Source organism: Nipponia nippon, unplaced genomic scaffold (genome assembly GCF_047370975.1).
Source record: "Nipponia nippon isolate SJK-2023a ecotype South Korea unplaced genomic scaffold, ASM4737097v1 scaffold_17, whole genome shotgun sequence".
NCBI classification, from domain to species: domain Eukaryota; kingdom Metazoa; phylum Chordata; class Aves; order Pelecaniformes; family Threskiornithidae; genus Nipponia; species Nipponia nippon.
The window spans coordinates 12,611,928-12,634,501 of record NW_028262333.1 but is presented as its reverse complement, the minus strand read 5'-3'; the positions used below and the strand labels follow the sequence as shown (position 1 = coordinate 12,634,501).

At 38.0% G+C, this 22,574-nt stretch overlaps 1 protein-coding gene across 13 annotated transcripts in view; it reads left to right on the top strand.

Moving 5' to 3' along the window:
* The first annotated feature begins 255 nt into the window (after positions 1–255).
* MAPK9 (mitogen-activated protein kinase 9) overlaps positions 256–22,574 on the top strand; it is a 60,183-nt gene continuing 37,864 nt past the window's right edge. For 3 of the 13 annotated variants that reach the window (XR_015703839.1, XR_015703838.1, XM_087753674.1), the window contains exons 1-10: positions 258–467; positions 5,016–5,190; positions 9,756–9,885; positions 11,084–11,142; positions 12,158–12,296; positions 14,493–14,658; positions 15,962–16,033; positions 20,319–20,501; positions 21,429–21,553; positions 22,103–22,166. Coding sequence is in view for 11 of the 13 variants with exons in the window: in XM_087753674.1 (XP_087609800.1) it covers positions 5,069–5,190; positions 9,756–9,885; positions 11,084–11,142; positions 12,158–12,296; positions 14,493–14,658; positions 15,962–16,033; positions 20,319–20,501; positions 21,429–21,553; positions 22,103–22,166 (1,060 nt within the window). In the remaining 2 variants the exon portion in view is untranslated. Of the gene's footprint in view, positions 468–5,015; positions 5,191–5,616; positions 5,853–8,492; positions 8,588–9,718; positions 9,886–11,083; positions 11,143–12,157; positions 12,297–14,492; positions 14,659–15,659; positions 15,732–15,961; positions 16,034–20,318; positions 20,502–21,428; positions 21,554–22,102; positions 22,167–22,574 lie in introns of those variants that run through there. The other 10 variants (XM_009471579.2, XM_009471581.2, XM_087753675.1 and 7 more) reach the window with 9 other exon arrangements.

The window sequence follows — 22,574 nt, the reverse complement described above, 5'->3', positions numbered from 1 at the left end:
ACTTGTCCCTGCTTGCTGGAGCAGGGCGGCTGTGACGAAGCGACAGCACTACCCGGCACTGGGGATTAGTGCCACAGCAACTCATGACGAGGCACTGCTGTGAGGTGACATCATGAATATGGTGACAGGTTGACGTGCGATGATGACATCACGCCAGGGGGCGGGGGCTGCGCCCGGATTGGCCTGAACTTCCTTGTCTCCACTGCAGTCCTTCGCCACCCTCCCTTATATAGCGGCTAGCAGGTCCCGCCTCCGGAGCTCGATTGGTTGGACTTCCCCGGCAGAGGGCTACGATTGGGCTGAGCGGCTGTCTGTCAGCGGGCACGGGCCCGGCGCGGCCTGTGTGTAGCCCCGGGAGGCCATTGTGGCTGGGGCAGCTCTGCGCGCCGGAGGACGAGGAGGCGGCCGCGGCCCGCGAGCGCCGCGCCCCGTCCCGCCCCGCCGAAGCCCGACCGAGGGAGGAGACGGTGAGGGAGGCCGCCGTGAGGGGGACCCTGCGGGCGGCGGGGCCGGGGCTGGAGCAGGCCGAGCTCCCGGCCGCGGGGCCGGCCCTGTGGTGACCGGAGTCCCCGGCTTCTCCCGCGGGCCCCGCCCGCCGAGGCGCGGGCAGAGCTGGGGTTCCCCGCGTGCCGCTGCCCCGGGCCCGGCCGAGCGGGAGGGAGGTGGGGGGGGGCGACGCGGCAAGGCCGGGGCCCCTTTCCTCCTCCGCTCCGCTCCTGCGGGGCTGCCCTGGCCGAGCCCCCCGCCCTTCCCCGTGCCGCAGTGCCGCCACCGGCCCCGGCCCGCTCCGCTCCCGGCGGGAGCAGCCTCTCCTCTGCCTTCTCCCCTTTGCTTCGTGTCCGGCCCGGGGCGGGATCGCCCCCTGCCCCACGCCCGCCGGCGAGCGGCCCGGGGCCGGAGTGCCGCCCCGCCGGTGCCGCGCTGTGCGGCGGGCCCGCGCTCGGCGTCCCCTGGAAGCCCCTCCGTCCTGAGAGGGACGAAGGGAGGGCGGCCGAGCCGAGGGGCGGCCCCGTGCGCGCGCCCTGCTCGGTGCAATAGGAGCGAACCTGAGCTTTCTCTTAAGCCGGAGCAACTCCTCAGCAGAAGTTTTAGAAGAGATGTTAGAAGTCCTCTTGCTCAGTTATATGGCTGCTACGTAGTTTTACAACAGCGTAATTGGTTACAGCAGATGCACATTTAAACTTTTTCCCCTCTCCACCAACTTGCCCTAGCAGGGGTGCTGAGATACATCCAATGTTTCTCTGCAGTGTATGTTTAACAGCTGAATGATACTATAACAGGTAGTTGGTAAAATCTTTGGTCAGTAGTAGTTTGGGTTGCTTAAAGAGAAAGGTCGACTTTTCAAAGAGCTAAACAGATAGAGAGTACCTCTGAACTCTGCTGTAACCGACTGACGTTACTCACCTACTGCTTTGCTACACTTACCTTTTGTGACACCCTTCAGGGGTTGTGAGTAGAGGGGCATAAGGTAACTCACTGTGATTTTGTAGCTGGACTCATACCTGTTGATATATATTACTGTAAACATTAAAAAAACCTCAACACTGTTGGATAATAGTCCTTAGAAGGGCACACCTGAATTGGAAGTGCATTTGCAAGGATGAATAAGAGAATGGGGGAAGATTTTTTTGCGCAGAATTTCCATATCTTTTCTAAATACATATATATATATATATGTTCGTTGTCTATTCATTCTGTCAGTAGTAGAATTTCAGCTTTAGCTTAAAAATCAAGCTAAGTTTTTTGATGTTCTTATGCTTTGTTGTCAGTAATAACATTTCTGCAACCAAAACAACCTTGGGAATGTGTTCCCAACTGATACAACCTGTTTGTTTCAGAAGCTTTGGACTTGAAGATATCTAGAGGACAGATCTGGTTAATAATAAGTTGCCATTTTAATGAATGTCTTTTAGGGAAGTGACTGTTTAATACAGGATGTATGCTATAGTGCACTTGCTTTCAACTTCTAAAAATTTCTTAGTGGAATTCCATGTAACAACTCATAAGCCTACTGATGGTAGGTTTGGTGTGTCGGTTATTTTTCTAGTTATCTTTCATGAACTACAGGTTGAGAACCATGCCTGTAAGTCTCCTGCATGTGATAAGCTCAGTCAGCTTTGTGATTCTTAAATTTCCTCAATTGTACAAGCAAGTTATGTTAAAAAAAAAAAACCAAAACAGACTAAACACACCACTCAATTTATGTGCATCTTGTGCATGCTCTAAAATAGAAAAACATATTGAAACACTGTGATTCAGTAGCATGCTATTACCAATAGGTAGAAGTATGTTTGCTGCCCATCCTGTGACTTTTACATTTGCTGCTGGTCCTGTTTGGTGCAGCTGCAGCTAGGAAGCCATAAATGAAAACTTATATTTCAGAAATGGCAATAATGCCTACTTCCAAAAAGTTCCTGTATAGGAGAAGCATGGAGTAGGTTAGCTGGAGTGATGAATCAAGTTATTTCAGGTAGGAGAGTAACAGCGCGGGATTGAGAAACTTATTTGCCAGATATACTTTTCCCTTGAGCAATGGGAAATCTGTTTTTATTTGAGAGATCTTGCCCCCAAAATAGATTGCCTGTCTGAAGTCGTGTGAACAGCTACAATCCCTAGGTACCTAATTTTACATGTGTATGTCTGAAACAATGTATGTCCTGATGCATCCAAGCAGCTTGCAGCCCAAGTGAAAATTAGGGCTCAGCTTATGGAGAGGCTGGGTACTTAGCACAGTGAACTGCAAGGGATGTCAGAATACATAGAACTTGTGTGTTGTGATGCCTGATTCCCTCTTTGGGCCTTGTCTAAAGAGTTTATCCTCATCTCTAAATGATTTTTAAAAGATGGCTTTGTGCAGACAAGGTTCCTTAAAAGGAGGGTTTCTCTGCTTCAGGATAACTTCCTTTTCCCCTACTTCTTTATCTCTGTTATAGAAGTGTTTCATTAACCCATGAAGAGGTGCAGCGTAGTAGTTCTTGTGTAACTAACAGGTCTTTAACTTGATACCGAACTTGTGCAAAATCTATACTTTTTTGGTTTTGTTCTGTAAGTCCTTTTCAGAGATAGGATCTTGACCTTCCAGCCGTACCTTTTTTCCAGTGTATGAAGATTCACAGAAAATACTGCTGCTGTTAATCAAAAAATTTGGTACCTCAGAGTCCGTAGCTTTGGAGTAATAAAAAGGGTCGGAAAGAAGAGTTGAGCTTTTCCTGGGATGTCGTAGGAAAGGCTGAGAGCGCCTTTTAAGCCAGTGTTTTGGTCTCGCGTTAGTGTGAGCTGATTGTGGAACTGCATCTGACCGCCCCTGAAAATATTGTATGGGAGATGCAATTCTCTTCCTCACCCCTACTGCTGCTGTGGCAGAGGCAGAAAGTTGGTAGCTCACATTTTCCCTTTGCTGATCCTTTCTCCTCTGCATTTTTTCTTCAGCTTCTAAGAGGAAATATCAAATATACTTACTGTCTAAACTGCTGCCAGAGATGACCAAGTTGAATATCTGCTTCTTAAAATGCTGCTTAGGTTTTGAGAAACTTGAAGGTAAAAGGAACTCTAGACATTTCTTGAGAATCCCTTAAGACTAACCATTACCAGTTCAGTTTAAACCCAGTCTTTATTAGGATTTGTAGGTCTTCCGCCTCTTTTACTTGCAGATTTCTTGGAGTTCATCTGCTAGCTTAAGCCACGGAAAAGATGCTGCTCCCTCCTATGTGCACCTAGGAAGAGAGAGGTCCAAATTCTAATTTTTGAAGCAATGAAAATTATTTGTGTGGCTGAATGCCCTTGTAGGATGGGCTTCTGGGTTGCTCTTGAGGCTTTTTTGTTTTGCATTGGCTCACTAATATTCTGTAGGCCAGCGAAGAGAGAGAGAGACACCAGCTGCTCTTTCTTCAGCTAAAACAGACGTGGTACCGGCCGGCGGTTAGGGCAGCTGCTCCGGGGAAAGGTGATCTGCTTAATTTCCTGTTTCAAGGAACACTTGATTGTGCAATTTAGTCTGGGCTATAATGACACTACCTGTCATAGTGAATGGGAAATTAAAAATGGGGGAATTTGATAGAGACCTCTTCAATAATTAGTGAGGTAATGTTCTTGTAAGGTTTGGAAGAGGGAGGGAGGCCCAGGAAAACTGGAGGTCTGTATTCTCCTTACTGTAGCACTTTAGCTCTAAAGAGCTTCAGTCCATTACCTTGCTCTTCAATGTAATTACCTACCTCTAATTCATTCTTGACAGATAGATATAACTTATTCTCTATTATAGCATGAAAGTCTCTTTCAAACTATAGCACAAAACTCGTAGTTCTTGTAGGACTATAAGTACATTACCTGATAGCGTAGGATGTTATGGTGTGTTTAAAATGGGGGGGGAGAGTGGGTTGCGATAGGTATGGATCAGGGAAGGGTTGCCTGGCAGAGGTGAGGAGGCAGAGCCCTGCTTGAAATTTCCTACTGAACTAGATTGAAAGGGACTGTTGGAGAAACTGCAGCAGCCATGGGGATTTGGGGGACAGTTGTTTTTTTTCAAACCTGTTTTGCAGTTGTAATCAAGTCTTGTGTTAAACCCCTGTTTCTTTCGATGTCTGTGGACTCTGTGGGTTTCTGCTGTTATCTGCATTATCAGTGTTTGAAAGACATTATTTATGATTTTTTTTCTGTAATACAGAAATTAATACAGTCCTAGCATGTAGTAGTAATTCTAAGTTAGGGAGTATCCTTCAAGGAGTAGAGAGTTGTTGGATTTGGGTGGTTTTGTTTGGTTTTACAGTTGTTTACTTAGCTGCTTTTTGTTTTAGGGATTGGAATAGAAACATGCATTTATTGTGAAGGCTATAATTATTTGCTGTCTGTCTGCAAGTATTTTTTGTTACAGTGGTAATACACAAAGTTGAAAGAATGCTTATTTAATGATATGATACTGAAAAATTCCTATGTATTAAAATATATATCATATATTTTCCAACTTGTCTGCCTGGAATTAGTGACAGATTGAACATTTGTTTTCTTTCTTTTTCTTTAAGATCTTGAAAACTTTACCAGGTCCTTGAGAGAGAAAACTACATGACACTACACCATGAGTGACAGTAAATGCGATGGTCAATTTTACAGTGTTCAAGTTGCAGATTCAACATTCACTGTACTAAAACGTTACCAGCAATTGAAGCCCATAGGATCAGGGGCACAGGGCATTGTTTGGTGAGTAATAAATACTTCATTTAAATATAAAAAGCTATAAAGATAAAACAAAATTTGAATGTATTCCTGATAGAGGTGTCAGAATGTCAAACACTGATGATAATTTTTATCTCTTGCTACAGGGTTATGGACTAAATAAATTCTAAAACACCTGCTTTCTGTAGTTCATGTACAAAACTCTTTTTGTTTTATTTTTAGGGGAAAATTAATATTTGGATAACTGCATAAATTAAAATGGTCAACAGATTTCCTTCTCATTAACCACTTTATTTCTGTTTCTAGTTCTCACATTCCCCATGTAGTTATAATTTTGCAGTATTAGGTATGACAATGCGATGGTGAGAGATTCTGGGTTTTACTCGTTTCTTCATCATGGCCCCCTTTTTTCCCCCCCTTTTATTCCCGATCACTCCTGTCCATTTCTAGGAGCCATCAATGCAGTGCCTTGCCATTAACTGGCAGGATGAGGCAAATCAGTGTCATTGTCACTCCATGGATTAACCAGAAAGGGATGCTGTGTGAGGGGTTGGGCTGGCCGGCTCTTCCTTGGTGTGCTACCTCAGCTATGTGTCCAGCCTCCACTGGTCCAGGACCTGAGAGTCGTTAGTCTGATCCTGAACCTTAGTCTCTTGTATGGCACCACACCTCTGGGCCAGCTAAAGGTAAACACTTTCAAATGTTTTTTAGAGTGCAGCAATCCATTCTACACAATTTAGTGCCAGCCCCTATTTTGTCGGGCAAAACTTACTTGGTAACAGCAGAAATTTTTATTGATGTGATTTTATGGTTCCATACACAGGGGAGCAAACAGATATGCTTAGGAACTCTCTAATATTAGACTTAATCACAACACATGGTGGGCTGTTCGTGCTTTAAATCCAGTCTGCGGTTTCTATTCATTTATAAATTCTGCAGAATAAGTGTGATGACTCATGTATTGTGAGCAACTCCTTATATAGCACCTGCTCATGCCTTTTTGGCTTTTTCATAACCATAGTAAGTTATATATGTAGGAAAAGAGTGCATTTTTGTGAGAACATGCCATTATTTTTAAATTATTTAGATACCCCTATTGCCCTGCTAATAGGTGAAAATGGGAAACACCATATTTCATTCTTCTTTAGTGGGTTGAGTGATGAGGGGATAGGTATACTAGATCTTGGTTATTAGTGTTTGGGTAAGATTTAGTATAGTGTTAACATTTTCCAGGTATAAATATTCTTGAAGTTATACTTGTTCTAGATGGCATGCAGGAATTTAGGGTGGTTGTAAGTGTTCTTCCTTTCATTAGAAGTGCATTTCTAAACTGTATGACTTAAACTAGGTGTCTGCTTCAAAATGAAGTTAGAGTAGTGTTAAGGTCAACGTTTTGGGAAGAAGAAGGAATGATCTGATTTATTGTTTTGAGAATACTTGATTTATGGAACAACAGAGCGAAACATTGCATAAATTGTCATCTTCATGTGAAACATCTGAAAACTATGTCCAAGTTCAAGAAGGTGCAAAATCTTAATTTCTCCTACAATTCCTTACAATACACAAGGGAAAGATACAAAATACTAAGTTATAAACTGTAGAAAACTCGGTGTAAGATGAGAGCTATTCTGTCATGCTTGGCTGGAAAAATTGTCAAGTCAGTAGTGTGACACACAGATGTGATGCTTTTTTTTATCATCCAGTGTTTAACATAAAAATTAGGAGAAGTATTTCTGGAGCTTTGTGTGTAGATTTTATTTTTTGGTGAGGAAGTTTTAATACCACATGTGTCACTTCAGCTAGGAGAGGTCTGAATTTTGCTATTTTTTTTTTTCCCAAAATATTAATGGGAAACTCCATTGGTATTGCTTCTGCTTAGTTTTTTCTTTGAGACTAACATTTAGGAAAAGAAGTAGTTCTAAAAATAAATACTTAGGGAAAGCGATAAATGAAAGCTCAAGGAAGATAAAAAAGGAACTCTTTCTCCTTTCTTGTCCTTCATTTCCTAAATTTTCTAGTGAATCTGATTTTTCTGTCCCAGCAAATTTCTTTTGTCTTGCAATGAAGCAAAACCATGATCTTATAAATAGCACAGCTTTGACTGTGTTGATAACTTTACTTACAATTGCAGTTGAAGAAACAGTCAGGATAAGTTTGTTACTATTTACAAACTCCTGTTTAGACAGCAGGGAGAGAGTTAGTGAAGTGGAGCTGGCAGAGCAAGAGTCCGTAGTAGCATATTGCAGTTCAAAGCAAAGGTCATTTGCCTACAGAAATGAAGTGTGATTTCCTACTATAATTTAGGTCATAATGTTTCGTTAATAATTTCATCATGTATGTGGCATTACTACTCTTAATATTAAATGTTTGCTCAAGATGCAAAACTATCACAAGTGCAGTGAAGACCCTACTACAATTCACTGTTACACCTACTGCAGTCACTGTTGTACAGTGGGATAGACATTGAGATTCTTCCATGATATCAAGTGCTGAAATAATTTATAGACATTCTGTTAGTAGCCAAAGTGATAACTGGGTAGACTCTGGCAAATCCACTTTTTAAAAATCTGTGCCTGAAACAGTTGCCATGATGAAAAAGTATCTTTTGAATTCAAATGAGCAGGGATGGGGAAAGAAATTTAACACCAGTTACATCCATGATTTTTTTTTTGTTCATTTATGTAAAATTATGTGATATTTGGAAGTGTGATCTTAGTGGTAAGAGAGGTTATATTCTGTCTTTTTTTTTCTTGGTAAATTAAATAAATGCATGCTCACACAATTTTTTACCATTTTTTTTTCTTCTACTGGTCTGTTTTTAATTTTTCCCCTTGGACTATGTAGGTAGCAGACAGCTTCCTTTTTTTTTTTTTTTGGAGATGGAATGTCAGTCACTCCCATGTAGATGAGCAAACTAAGAGGTTCAGGTGGAGTTCGTCATATGTGCTCAGACTGAGCCTTGACATACACCTGATTCGTCAGATGCCAAAGGGACACTTCCCCTAAAATTGCTTCTTTGTCCATTGCTGACCTGTGGTTGACTTGAACAGCTAATTCATGCAGATCCTGTTGGTTATTGATTTTATACTAACTCCCAGGTGTAGTTAAAGTCATTAACATATGCAAAACTCTTTAATTTACATATAATGTCTTCTAGGTGAACTGAATACTGAAACATCAGTGCTTTCATATTTGGGAGGAAAATAATTTCTCCAGTTGTCTGGCCAGTTGCCTTACTCCCATTTTGTGTTTTGTTTTGCACAGACATAAAGACTTTAAATCTGAGAGTGATCATATCATTGAATAATGGCTTATGTATTTCACAGAACTAAGTTGAAATAAATGCTAGCAAGCCTTTAGTGCAAACGGCACATTGATTCAAATTTGGGACGTGCCTCCAAGAAAACACAACATCTCATGGGTGAGCTCTGCTTTGTGGTGGTATTGCTTTTTCCAGTAGGGAAAGCATTGACTTGATGCTGGTAAAGTTCATATAATTTGAGTATTGTTATCACAGAGGAGCTGTACTTTTTTAAGAGTACTACGATATGATGGTCCTTTTAAGCCTGGTATCCTACATATCTTGATGAGATAGGGAAGGAGCTCACAAAGCGCTTAATTGTGCTTGGAAAATGTATGTGAATGAGAATTCTTTCTTACCCTATGAAAGTAACATTAAATGGAAATAGAGTAATGTGGGGAAATCCTTATTTAAAACTGGAGCTATTAAAAGATTGGAACTCTTGAGCAGTTTGTGGTATGAATTCACATATATTTTGCCAAATTGTCTGTGAGTTAATAATGAAGAATATTTCCACTTTAGTCTTGTTCTGGATATACAGATAATTTAGCTTTAGATTCTTACAGCTATTAAAGGAAGCTTACAGCTGTACCTCAAACTGCAGAGGGAAGGAACAAGCACAGCTGAAAAACAAGATAAAATTAACGGTCATGTTCACTTCTAAACTTGTCTTGCTCCCTGCAATCTTGAGTTTTCCATATTACTCAATTCTGTTTTTTTTTTTTTTTTTTCTCCAAAACCAGATGATGAATGTCATTTTCTGCTAGACACTAGAATTGTTTATAATTGTAAACTGTCCACGTACAGGAGAGTATTGATGCCTGCAGAACAGATCACGGAGACATGGTTGTGACTCTCCTTTAGGAAAGAGAAATTTCTATTGCAAATATTAAATGATTGTCAGTCAGAAACAGTGTCCCAAAAAAATACTCCAAATATACAGATTAGGCAACTGAAATGCTTCTTGATTTCAAATAAGCTTAAAATATTTTTAGGTCTTGCAGTTTTGAATATGAGTCTTGAGTCAGCAGATTCAGTCTTAAGGGCAGGAAGACTTCTGATGAGTGTCAGTGGCTTCTGTTTAACCTATTTGTATTTATTACAGGATGTGTAGATTTTAAAGGATGTTTGTTTTCTAAATGAAAATTAGTTGAAGTTAGTATAAACAGTTTAGTGGATATGCTTTGTTTCAGATCTTGATTTTTTTCTTCACTCGCATCTCCCTTTTGCCCCCTCCTTTCCCTTAAACAGACTTCAACTTAAGTTGTTTGTCTTTGAAAACTTCTAGTGCTGCATTTGATACAGTCCTTGGAATAAATGTTGCTGTAAAGAAGCTGAGTCGTCCTTTTCAGAATCAAACCCACGCAAAAAGAGCTTACAGAGAGCTTGTTCTTTTAAAATGTGTCAATCACAAAAATGTAAGTTTGGCTTTATATTTCTCTCCCTCATTACTATAAGTTGCCTAAAAAAAATCAGGATTTGCTCTCTTACTTGCTGTTAGTAACCAAAGTAATGGAAAGAATTGTGAGAGAAAGACTGGAAAGATTCGCTATAGGTAATGTAGTTCTCCACAACATATGATTAAGTTATTGGGTGAGCTGTTTGGAGGATGAAATGCCAAGAGGAGGAGATTTTTGCTGTGGTGTTGGTATAGGTTTAGCATCAGTATTGACTTTATAGACCTCACCTTGCTGTACTGCATTTGCCCTTTTAAGTCGTACTGGAGCAAAGCCTGTTTGGCATTGGCTTTGTTTGTGGGTTTGGCTCTTGTAACTGCACTGTAGTTAAATCTTCTGAGCTTAGGCAAGATTTTTATTAAATACAGTGTTTAACTGGTGGGGTTTGCAGGGGTGCAGCACTATCTAACAATTTATTGGTAAACAGAAGTGAAATACTATGGACAATACATATATACTTTAAAATCTTTCAACCTTCTAAAATAACAAGCCTTAATGTCAATACCTCAATGTTCAAGTACAAGAATATAAGGTTTATGTGACTGTTATGTTCTGATACTAACATGAACTAGAAACATTGCTGATCATTGAAGTTGTGCACTCAGGTCTCAAACTTCTGGAGTCAATTAGCCTTGTAGGATTGAGATTTAAGTAAGCTTTTGGTGAGGTCCAGAAGTAGCAGAATAAAAGCAAGGTGGTTATTAAGGACGGCAGTACAGTAATTTTAGCAGTTCTTCCAGAAATAGTACATCATAATCTAAATTTAATGGGATGGCGTGGGGCACTTCTGTGTACGTGTTGTTGGACAACCTTCGATAAAATTCCTTGCACAACATGTGATTTAAAATGAGAGATTATTATTTAGAGGGGAAAAAAACAGGATATATTTCAGGCACTGGGGAGGGAGATAGTGTCATATAACTTAAAAAAGAAAAAAGTGGGTTTGTCATGTCTTAGTTCCTTTGGCATACATGCTGCAGTTCTGAACTATTTCTGAATTGGCAGTTTTTCAGCACATGTGAATCAAGTGAAGCCAAGTAACATTCAAGTTGTATATAGTAGCAGTGTGCATTTGATTTGGAATAGTAACTTCTGCAATAGTGGATTTTTATGTGAATTAAAGTGGAAGTTTCTTCTAATGTTTATTTTTATTTTATAGATAATTAGTTTATTAAATGTATTTACACCACAGAAGTCACTAGAAGAATTTCAGGATGTGTAAGTACTAGAGTTTTGTTTTAATTTTCTTGACAAATACTGGCCTAAGCCCTGGAGCTGTATTTCCAGTATCCTACAGACTTCACACTTTGAAAACAGAGGGTAGCTAAAGGCTGAATTTAGCCTTTAATTGGTCTTTATTTCTAGATTTCTTTAAGAAAGACCAAGAAAGGTCTTTCACTACATGCATAAGATGGCAGCAGGAACTAAAAAAAATGGTTATTTACCTTTTATTCATGTCTGCCATACTTTGCTGATTGCATATGCATCTGGTTTGTGTGCATTGTCTTTTAGCTAAACGGGTCATCTCAGGATAATAACTTGGTTGGGATAACCTGGCATCATTTTTTTTGCCATAGCAGTCACATCAGCACAACAGTATTTTTGGCGTCAATTAAGAACTGAATGTATTTTGTTTTTATGCAAGCTATGTCAATGGGTCTAGAAAGGATTCATGGTGATTTAATTGGGGGGGTATTCATAGGTTCCAGTGAATATGCTGTTGTGGTTTGTGAACGGGGTTCTTTGGTAAACAGGGGAGTGTGTGTGTCTGAAGGGGGTAAGCAGATGATATTTTAACTTGAAAATGAATCATTCCTTCTTAGTTCTTACTGTGCTTTTCTTAATTTTCTTTATTTTTTAATATTAAAATACAATGAAAAGCATCATTTTCGATATATTGTAATATCTTCAATTTCTGCATCAACTTCAGTCAGTCTTAGTTTTTCGTGCTGCATATATTCAGAATTATTCTTCTGTATTACTGTTTATAACACTAGTGGAATTCTAATCTCTTGTGATGGACTATTGAACACTTAATTTTTAATAGACTATTTGAATAGATAATAATTTAATTTTTACACTGGTCATGCATGATTTTTTTTTAATCATAAGCTTTTTGACACTTACGTTAGCAAAGTAGTTGGCTTTTATTAAACATCTCTCATGCTAAGCTTAAACCTGATATGAAAAGTAAGACTTGAGTTTTCTTAATGCTTTCTTTCTTGTGGTTTAGATATTTGGTTATGGAGCTGATGGATGCAAATTTGTGCCAGGTTATTCATATGGAATTGGATCATGAAAGAATGTCTTATCTTCTTTACCAAATGCTATGTGGAATCAAACATCTCCACTCAGCTGGTATCATCCACAGAGTAGGTAGTATTAGATCATTAACAATACTTTTTATGAACACAAATGTTCTTACAAAACAGGGGGGAAGGCAGGGGGTTGTTACTTCTTAAGTTTATATTTCTTTCGTTCATAAGAATATTGTTAAACCTTAAGATTGTTTCTAGTTCAAAGATAAAGACTGCATTGTAAATAGATCTTAAATCAGTTTAGCTCTGTGGATTTAACTAATGCTGAACTGATTAAAAGATAAAACATGAGTACCTGTGGACCTTTCAAATTACTAAAGAATGAGTCTTTAACATGTAATATTTACCTCTTAAATATCTCTATCCTTGGAAATATTCAAAAGCTGTCTGGACATGGTCATGGGCAACTGGCTGTAGGCGGCCTTGCTTGAGCAGGGGGGTTGAACCAGATGACCTCCAGAGGTCCTGTCCAACCTCAAACATTCTGTGATTCTGAAAAGTAAAGTTTGAAAGAAAACTTTATCCAATTCTAGTTTAATGCACTTATTTTCTTTATGTTCAATCCATAAACATAATTGAAAAGCTGTATAAATTACAACAAATCTACTTCCTTACTTTGCTGAAAAAAATCTACCATGAAACTACTGTGCTATTAGCCAGGAAGTTACGTATAGTTAAGCTAAGTCTGTACCCAGATAGTCTTAGTACTGGGCTTTCCTAGAATTATGGAGTGAGGTGCATAAGAGGCTGAAGCAGGGGAGGGCTGGAACTCCCACTGAACTCCACCTGACGTGTTCACTGTGATTTGGAGCTAAAGGGGAGACACAATATTTGTGGAGAAATTTAAGCTTAGAGGAGGGAACAGGAGCAATCGGACAGAACTGATACCGGCTGAACCATGAAACGGGCAGCGAGAAGAACCGCACTGTGAATAGCTGAATGGAGGTGTGAAGTTTGTTTGAATGGAGAGGCTAAAGTGGTGAGCATTAGGTTGGGTTAGTTTGGGCCCAAAACAAAATGACCTTTCTGGAGTGAAAACTCTTGATTAGATGAGAGATTTGGTTTTGAAAAGAAACGAAGCTAGGAAGGGAACAGAGCTGGGACAGTTCAGAAGGAATGGAATAGGAATTACATCTAGAAATTACTCAGAGAGTCTGTGACTAAATAGAGCTTGAAATAATGTACACAACTCCCACCTCTGTTATGAGTTGATGAATAGTGAAATCTGTTATCCTTCACGTGGCCCAGCATTATAATAAGATGAGATAACAACAAATTTCACTAACAACTACTGCAAATAATTGTTCTGTTGTTCAAGAGAAAAGTCTGAGTAGAGGATTAGAAACTCCAACCTAGCTGATAGTAAATGCAGTAGCATTCTGCAGAAGATTTCTTGCCTTCTGAAAACATGCAAACCCACGTGAACTATTTGCATGTCCCCATCTCCTTTAAGAAAAGGAAGTTCTGTACCTGAGAACATGGTTCATGTGGTTGAAACTAAGTCAAACACTTGAGCAGAATTAAATGTACTAGTACATCTGTAATTCGGCTACTTCTGATTCTTTATGAATAAAACCCAATTATTCTAGTTTTCCCTAACTGTGTATTCCTTTGGGTGCAATAATGACTGTTCCTACGAGGCATATCTCCTAAAGTGTTTTATTTTTCTTCTCACTCAGTGGGTAACTTTGTGTTTCCACTACATCCTAATTCTAACTGTGAAATTTGCTAGTCACTCTAATGCATGTGCCTTGTCTGTCATTAGCACACACACTTGGTAATGCTTTGTGTGTTGGGATACTCCTTTTTCCTACAGATACCTGACTAATTTATGATGTTGTCTTTAGGATCTGTGCCCTAATAATGACAGTATTTGGAACAGTCTCCTTTACCATGCAACTATTCATAACCAAAATAGGTCCACTTAATGTGTTAAAGGAAGCAGATATGTGTACACATTGTGCATATGTACAGACCCTTATGTAACTGACTATATTGTCAGTGCACAGCTGGGTAAATTAAGACTCTGCAGATGACTTTGAGTCTGGTTTTCCCAGAATTTTTTGAGTACTTAGCTGTGCAGCATTTAACTTGTCTCTAGTCTGTGTATAAATAAGCAGATGTGTCAGAGCAGGAATATGCAGTTGTTAATGTGAAGTGAACTGGTAGCATATATTGACGGGGGGGTGTGTGTGTGCGTGTATTATGCTGTATGTTCATCCTTCCTTAACTGAACTTATTTCTTGTTAGGATTTGAAACCCAGCAACATAGTAGTAAAATCAGATTGTACGCTCAAAATCCTTGATTTTGGACTGGCAAGAACAGCATGTACTAACTTTATGATGACTCCATATGTAGTAACACGGTATTACAGAGCACCAGAGGTTATCCTTGGAATGGGATATAAAGAGAATGGTAAGTTGCTAGAATGACGCTTTAAATCTTTTGTCTAAAGCATATCTGTCTCAGAACATAACAGCTTTAAAAGGTTGGGGGGAGGTGTGGTTTCCTCCTGCCATGTCTGTTGTTAAAGTATGTTAATCATGGTATTGGGAATAATAAAAATTACACTGTAATAATTTTGGAGAATATAATAGTTTTCTGCTCTGTGTGCCTACCTCCATTTAACATATACTGCTCCCTCTTGCCTGTTACTGTTATTTTTTCATGTGTTGTCATGTTGTCTTGTTGCCATTTTTTTTATCCTACAAAAAACCCTGTTGAGACACTTATGCTGGATGATGATAAAAAAATTAACAACCATCAATCTATGAATAATAAACCCTTCTATCAATCGAATTTTATTCTGAAGCATCTTCTTTCAACAGTCTGTCCCCTTTTGCATCTCTGATTACTTTATTAAAATCTGTTTCAGATCCCTATGATAAATCATGTCTTATACTCTCCTAAATCTGCATAGCGCTCAAAGAGGCTGGGTGTTATATGATTAAAAACAACACAGCTATAATATATTGAATGCTCAGTCAAAAAATTGCTGCCTAGGAAATTGTTCTTGACTTACATTATTGGGGGTTTTACCTGCTGATTTTTACTAGCTGTGGAATAATATGCTGTCTCCTCTGGACTTCTATGCTAGTACATCTTTTTGCTTTATCACAGGGGCTTGGGGATACCATGCCTTTTGTATACATGTAACTGGCTGTGTAATACAAGGGACTCACAGGACTTTGCTGGGCCACTGATCATGCAAAAAACTTTCATTAATGCACAAGGCAGCTTGTTATAGAGCAAGTGCTGATGTGGATCAGAACTTTAGTAGAGGATGTTCTGGATGGGACAAAAAATAAATTATCTGCAGGACTGTAGGAATACAGTGTGAGCTTAAAAATAAATAACTGTGGTATTTAAAAAAACCTCTTTAATCTTTTGTCCTTGTTGCACCTAACATATGATAGTGGATATCTGGTCTGTTGGGTGCATTATGGCAGAAATGGTCCTCCATAAAGTCCTGTTCCCAGGAAGAGATTGTATCCTTCTTCATGGTCGTTTCAGCAATGTAAACACTGATTATATTTTACAAAATGCTAAGAACAAAATTTAGCAACAGTCAGTTGGTGTTGATATGATTGAAAATTCATGTTAGCAGTTTGGTTTTCCACATCGTTGTGTTTTGTTGTAGATGCTAGATGTTTTTGTTTGTTTTCCTCACCTTTGTTCATAATACTTCATAATTTGATCATTTCATTTTTACTTTCAGTTGATATCTGGTCAGTTGGGTGCATCATGGGAGAATTGGTGAAAGGTTGTGTGATATTCCAAGGCACTGATCGTATCCTTCCCTAGTCATCTTTGAATCCCATTCCACTTCCAGCAGAAACAATTATTTTTATCTGTATAAGTATAAAAGCATAAGCAATATTTTCAATAATATATATTTTAATAGATCTACTGTACTATTTGAAATTAGTGTCATTAACCAAATTGTTGAGCTTTCCATTTTGTTTTCTTAGTAGACTATATTTAATGTAATTTGTACTGGTTGAATCCATAGAATTTATATTAAGAGCTTCAGCTTTTGTAGCTTAAAAAAGGATACTGTTAGGTTTAAAAAATAAATATCAGTAAGTGTATTTTCTTACTCTTGTTCTTTGTAGATAAGTGTTACAAACAGAAGCCTCCAAAGTTACTTTTTACTATGCATGGATTTTGCTTACTATTTGTTTGAACAATAGACTTTTTTTTTTTTTTTATTATACAATTTTTTGAGTTTCAATCAGATTTTTTTCTTGCTTATTAGCACTTGCTGGACAGCAGTGTCCTAACTGCAAGCACACTGCATGAGAAGTGTTTTTTATTACTTTTATTTATTATAAAAAGATAACCTTTTCTTTTTGGAGTTTTTTTCATTCTATGAAAAATTTATTTTGGGCTCACTTTTTCTATAAGATTGTTATTCCTCCATTCCTCCCTCCAATACTTTTGACCCAGATGTGTCTTCAAGAAATTCTGCTTTCTTGTACAATAGTAATTGTGGGAAATTTTACTGTATTAAAAGCAAACAAAACCCTCATATATATGTTTTCATGCCTTAGAGACTGGAAATCTCAATAATACATCACTGGATCACTAACAAGTTTTTACACTGTATTAAGTGAACAGTAGTGATCATAGAATCATAGAGTCATTAAGGTTGGAAAGGACCTCAGTAAAGTAAATGTTCTTTGAAGATTTTGATGTATTTCAAAATACTTCCCTAGAAACAAAATTTAAAGCATTCGACTCATTTTCAAGTTCCAATTATAAAAATTGGAGCTAAACCAATTTCATCCTTTATAAATAATATCTTAAGAAGTAGTAGTGTTGTAGGACTAGACATGCAACATTGATTAGTAAATAAATAGAATCCAGACGATGTAGTTAAACCACAATTGCCAGTTACAGCTGTAGGTCATAAGAAGCTATAGCTACTTGTGGTCAAAGATTTTGAAGAAAGTATAACATTTTTGCTTGTCGCCAAGGAAAAGTTGAGTCCACCACTAAAAATATCAAGTATATGTTCACAGAATCTTTTCATAGATGCCTACATATCTTATAGAGGAGGACTTTCAATTTTAATGCTAAATTTCATGACACTAATCTTCAGCAGTTGATCATGCATTATTTAGTAGTACAAATGATTAGTTGTTAAATAAATCCTTTTGTTTTCCACCTTTCTTCCTTTATATACTTATTGTTTTACCTTTTGAAGCCTTCAGACCAACCTAACACAATTCTTCATGTATGTTATGTGTCTTTCACCTGCATGTTAGCATGGGCTATTTTGATTTATTCATGAATAAATGAAGGAAATTTTGTCCATACTTGTTGAATATGCAAGTTATCACTTGTGGTTCTCTGGAGGTCACTGAAGCTCCACCAGTCTATGTTTCAAGGAGTCACCTGCCCCAGTATCTTATCAAAGTGCACAGCTATGCTTACAGGGTTTTTTTTCCTCTTGCAAGACTTGCAGTTCTCTTTAATGTGAAATACTGATAACTCTTTGTGGTGTTGACACTTTTCCTGACTGATAACTGCTTCAGTCAGATGGTTGTTGTCTTTTACCTTCAGCTGCAGGATTGTTTTGAGAGTGTGGTTTGTGGGGGATGCTGGTGTTTATGGCTATGAAGCTTTCAATTTTTTTGTGGGTTTTTTTTTTTTTTTGGACTTAAATTTTAAAATGTCTTAGTATTTGGCAATTTAGAGCAGGGAACCAAGTTCAGCATGTTGCCTAACGATGTGCCCTTGACTATCTTCAGGAAAACCTACTCTTAGACTCAGTAGTTTGTATTTTCCCATATGGTCGACGGGGATTGCCAGGATACTTGCAGCAGTGCTCTGGGTGGAATGAGATGCTCCGCGTTGCCAGGGTGATGGATGCACTGAGCCTGCTCCTGACTGGTGCTATGGAGGACAAAGAGGGCTCTTACAGTTACTGGTCTGAGTTACTGGCAGTTGCTGTTGCACTGGAAATGACAAATGTAGAAAAAACAGGCAACGTAGATACCCAAGATGAAATAATGGAAAGCCTAGCAGCACCAGAGTGTTTTTAATGCTCTTTCTGCCCAGGTGGCAAAGGAAACTAATTGTCTGACTGATACAAAAAGCATGAGGGGGTATTCATGCTTTGCTTGGAAAAATCATGCTTCATTGTGATTACAGTAAGGACTCTGTTTTCAACTTTTCTTCCAGAGTCCCAAAAAGTAGGCAGATATGCTTGGCACGGGCTAAACTTCTGGTTACTTTTGACCTTGAGGTCACTAGAACAGGAAGGGTAGTTTTGCCTGCAGGTTGCAAGGTTATTCACATGGCATGCTCTGTGTGCTTTACATTGAAATCAAGGTTTTCTCCCACTTGGGTTTCTGATAACAGGCTTAGCTTATTTCAAGTCCAACCCTATACTGGGGATTTCCCCCACCCCACCCCACCACCCCCCAGTATCTGTAAAGCACTTTGAAGCAATCCTACTGAGACATTGGTTTTTTCCATTTTTTACCACTAAAGTGGGATAGGTCATTAAGTTTTTCTGCCCTGCACCTGGTGCTCTGAGACCGCAATAGACTGGACTGTAACTTAATTAGCTGACTAGCCAGACTGCTGTTACTCAAAGACAAAGCATCTTCTTGAATGTAGATTGGTGGACATCTCTCAGAAATGAGTTTTCCAGCTAGGAACAAAATTTCCTGATGTGCGTTAAAATTTTTGTTGTGCTTTGTTTTAGCATGAGAGTTAACAATATTGACTTCTTAATTTTGATTTTAATATAGTTTTTCCATTGGAATGTATTCAATAAGCAAATATAATTTTCAGTCTTTGTATCAGAAGTCTAAAGTCTTAGCATGAAGCAATGACTACGCATATATTTCTAGTTGTATTCTTGGCACATTAACTGAAATAAAAGCACCTCGGTGTTTTTTAAATAAATCTTAATTCATAGTGCAGCAAATTTGTTGTTTTGTTACAAAATCTGTCTATAAGAATAGATAGGTTGAAGTGCTAGATTATGAATTTAGCTATGAATGTTTGCAAGGTCCATGGTTAGACTCTGCTGGAATTGCACATTCTTTTTATCAGAGAAACTGTGAAGTGTAAATCCGAGCAAACTTAAATATCAGGAATGCTAATGCAGTGTCTTCTCAGTGTGATAAATGAGCTCTGTTATCCCGACTAGGGTGGTTCAGAGCAGACTCTGGTATCTCTGTAACAAGTGTCACCATGTCTAGGGGAAATGCCTTCACTTTAAAGAGGGAGAAGGGACAGTCCAGAAGAAACATGAGGCACTATTTCAACTTGTGGCTTGTAAATGCAATTCGTATAAAATATCTAAATTCTGAATTTAAGAACAGAGTAGTCTTTGAGTATTACCACAGTTGATACAGTTATACAAAAGAACCTGCTAAAAACCTACAGGAATCTGGATTCACTGTTCAGAACTCCTTTGAACCTTTTCTGAAGTTGAAAATTAAAAAATAAAAAATAAAAAATAAAAAATAAAAAAACAAAACAGAAAACAACAACAAAGCCCCCAACCATCCAACCAAACCCCCCAAAAACCCCACAACCCAAAGCCTAATTTCCTTAGGAGATAGGCACAAAATTCTTTACTTTGAATGGGATGTATTTGTGCTTTAGGTTTTTTCATGTATTTTTCCCTACCTTCAAGAATCTTCAGTGTTGACGGTGTTAACGTTGTACTTCAGAAGATTCAACAGCAGCCTTTCTCTTCTGTCCTTACAGTTATTTTGCTGTAGATACAATTGCCAAATAAAGCTTCTTTTGGACTCCAAAAAAGTACTATTTTCAATACTAGCCAATAGATAATAATTAGTAAAAGATATTTAAGCATAATGCATTGTGCAGCACTTCTAGCCTGTCCTTAAGATTACAAAATGTGAATCATATTTTTATGTCAATCTAGCTTTTTGCATGGCAGCTCAGGGTACTGTTGATGCTAGAATGAAGTTCATATTTGTGTCCTTTGTTCAAGTTTTCATTAACTTTTCAGATTTTTGTAAGTGATATTTTTGATAGTGCAGAGTTCAAATTCTTCAGCTGATTTTCCTAAAGGTATGGTGCAGATATTGATCAATGGAATAAAGTTATTGAACAATTAGGAACACCGTCAGCAGACTTCATGAAGAAACTACAGCCTACAGTGAGAAACTATGTAGAAAATAGGCCAAAATATCCTGGTATTAAATTTGAAGAACTCTTCCCAGACTGGATATTTCCATCAGAATCTGATCGTGACAAGTTAAAAAGTAAGGCGAGTTTTCTTCTCTCTCTTTTTTAAGATGTTAATTTAAAATGTCTGCAATACACTTAATTAAAAAACCTAGTATAAAATGTTTATTGCAATAGATGCCAACATTAGAAGCTGCATACCTTGTTTCTTTCGTTTAAGACATGTCCTGAAATCTTAATAGTAGTCATTAAATACAGAACTATTTCCCTGTTCCCAGTATTCTGTTTAATTCTCTTAATTCTAATCCATTGAATAATGTCTGTCTCCTAAACATTCTCTGAAAGTAATACTTGTTATGGACGTTATTTGTAATTCTTTTTCTAGTTGGTGTATGTATATAAATCATTTTGACTATACTTTGTCTTTAGATAATTACTGATAATATGAAAAAAACCCACCTTATTATATTCTCTAGATGGTCAAATAATTTTTTTTAAATACAATGACTTGTTGTAGCCTATTTTATTATTACAATGGTCATTCAGACAAAAAAGAAATGTCAGTGAAGTGGCACTGTAACAATGTGTAGCCAGTTACTGTGCAGTAACGCCTTTAAAAGAAAAACTAATTTGATATCAGATCACTACTGTACCAAGATGTTTTTTAAAAGCCTATTTAAAATGTTTAGTGTGTTTTATGTTCAGTACTTAGTGCCAAATAAACTGTGACCTGTGTAACAGTAGAACTGCTTGAAATGGAGGTTGGTTGGTGTCAGCTGCAGGGTTTATTTTGGATAATAGCAAAAGAACATTTACAATAGAGGGGTGTGACCTCATTCTTAAAAAAAAATATGTAGCTGTATAGTAAAGCTTGGATTTGTAGGCCTGTTTTCACAGTGATATCTGTTAGTGTATGTCCTGTGTTCCCAGTATTCATCTTCTGTGCCAGACGTTAAACTCTACAGCTCTTTTACGTGTATGTTCTTTTCATTTTTACTTTCTAGCCAGCCAAGCTAGAGATTTATTATCAAAAATGCTTGTAGTAGATCCCGACAAGAGAATTTCTGTAGATGAAGCCTTACGTCATCCTTATATTACTGTCTGGTATGATCCAGCTGAAGCAGAAGCTGTAAGTTTGCATTTAAAATAAATTTTAAGATATCAGTTTAATAACTTTAAAGAACACCTTTATTTTTAGTCAAGAGCATACTTTGAACTCATTCTTTGGCTAGCAAAAGTCACACATAAAGCCTTTAGTTCAGCAATACGGGCAGAATCACCTGAAGTGATTCTGGAGTGGAATCACCTGAAGCTGCTGGAGTGGAGTCAATATAATTTTGAAAGTGGTTGTTGATAGTTCCCTTTGCTTTACAGAAAGAGTTGCCTTTGTGGTGGTAATCTAGAGCTTTTATAAAGGGGGACTTCTCTAAGGCCCCATAAAGCCTTACAATAAGTGTAATTTTTGTTGATGCTTTTAAACAGCATTTCATTGGGAGGTAGGACTTAAAAGCAAATTCTGGAGTTTTAAAATTAGTGTGATTGAGGTATAGGGAATAGACTGCCAAAGATGAAGGTTAAAAAATGCTAAAAATGTTGTCATTTTTAGGGTTTTTTTACTTATGTTTGGTTGTGTTAACCTGATGTAGTAGATAAACTATAGACTTTCTTTTCTTTGTAGCCTCCACCTCAAATCTATGATGCACAATTGGAAGAAAGAGAACATGCAATTGAAGAATGGAAAGGTAAAAAGCGAGCATAACATGACATTTATTGTAATAACTTGTATTACTAATGCGTGACTCAGTACATGTGTGCTGGATTGTGTGACTGACTGGAACCTGCTATTCCAATTACGTAGTACTGCTTGTGGCAATATGAAAAGAAATCAATAATGGAAAAATGTTCTGTTCGGAGTGAAAATATATATATATGTATATGTGCATATATGGACATATGTATACGTGTAACGCTCTGAAGTCTGTTCAACAAAATGCCGCAGTTTTCATTTTTTCCTTCCATTCCTCCAAGTATTTTGTTATTCTTAAGTGTTTGTAATCTCAATGGGTTTTTTCTTCAGAAAATTCTCTGAAAGAGAAACACGTGCCTCTTCTCAGTGTGTGTTATTTAAGCTATATCTCTTGACAATCTCT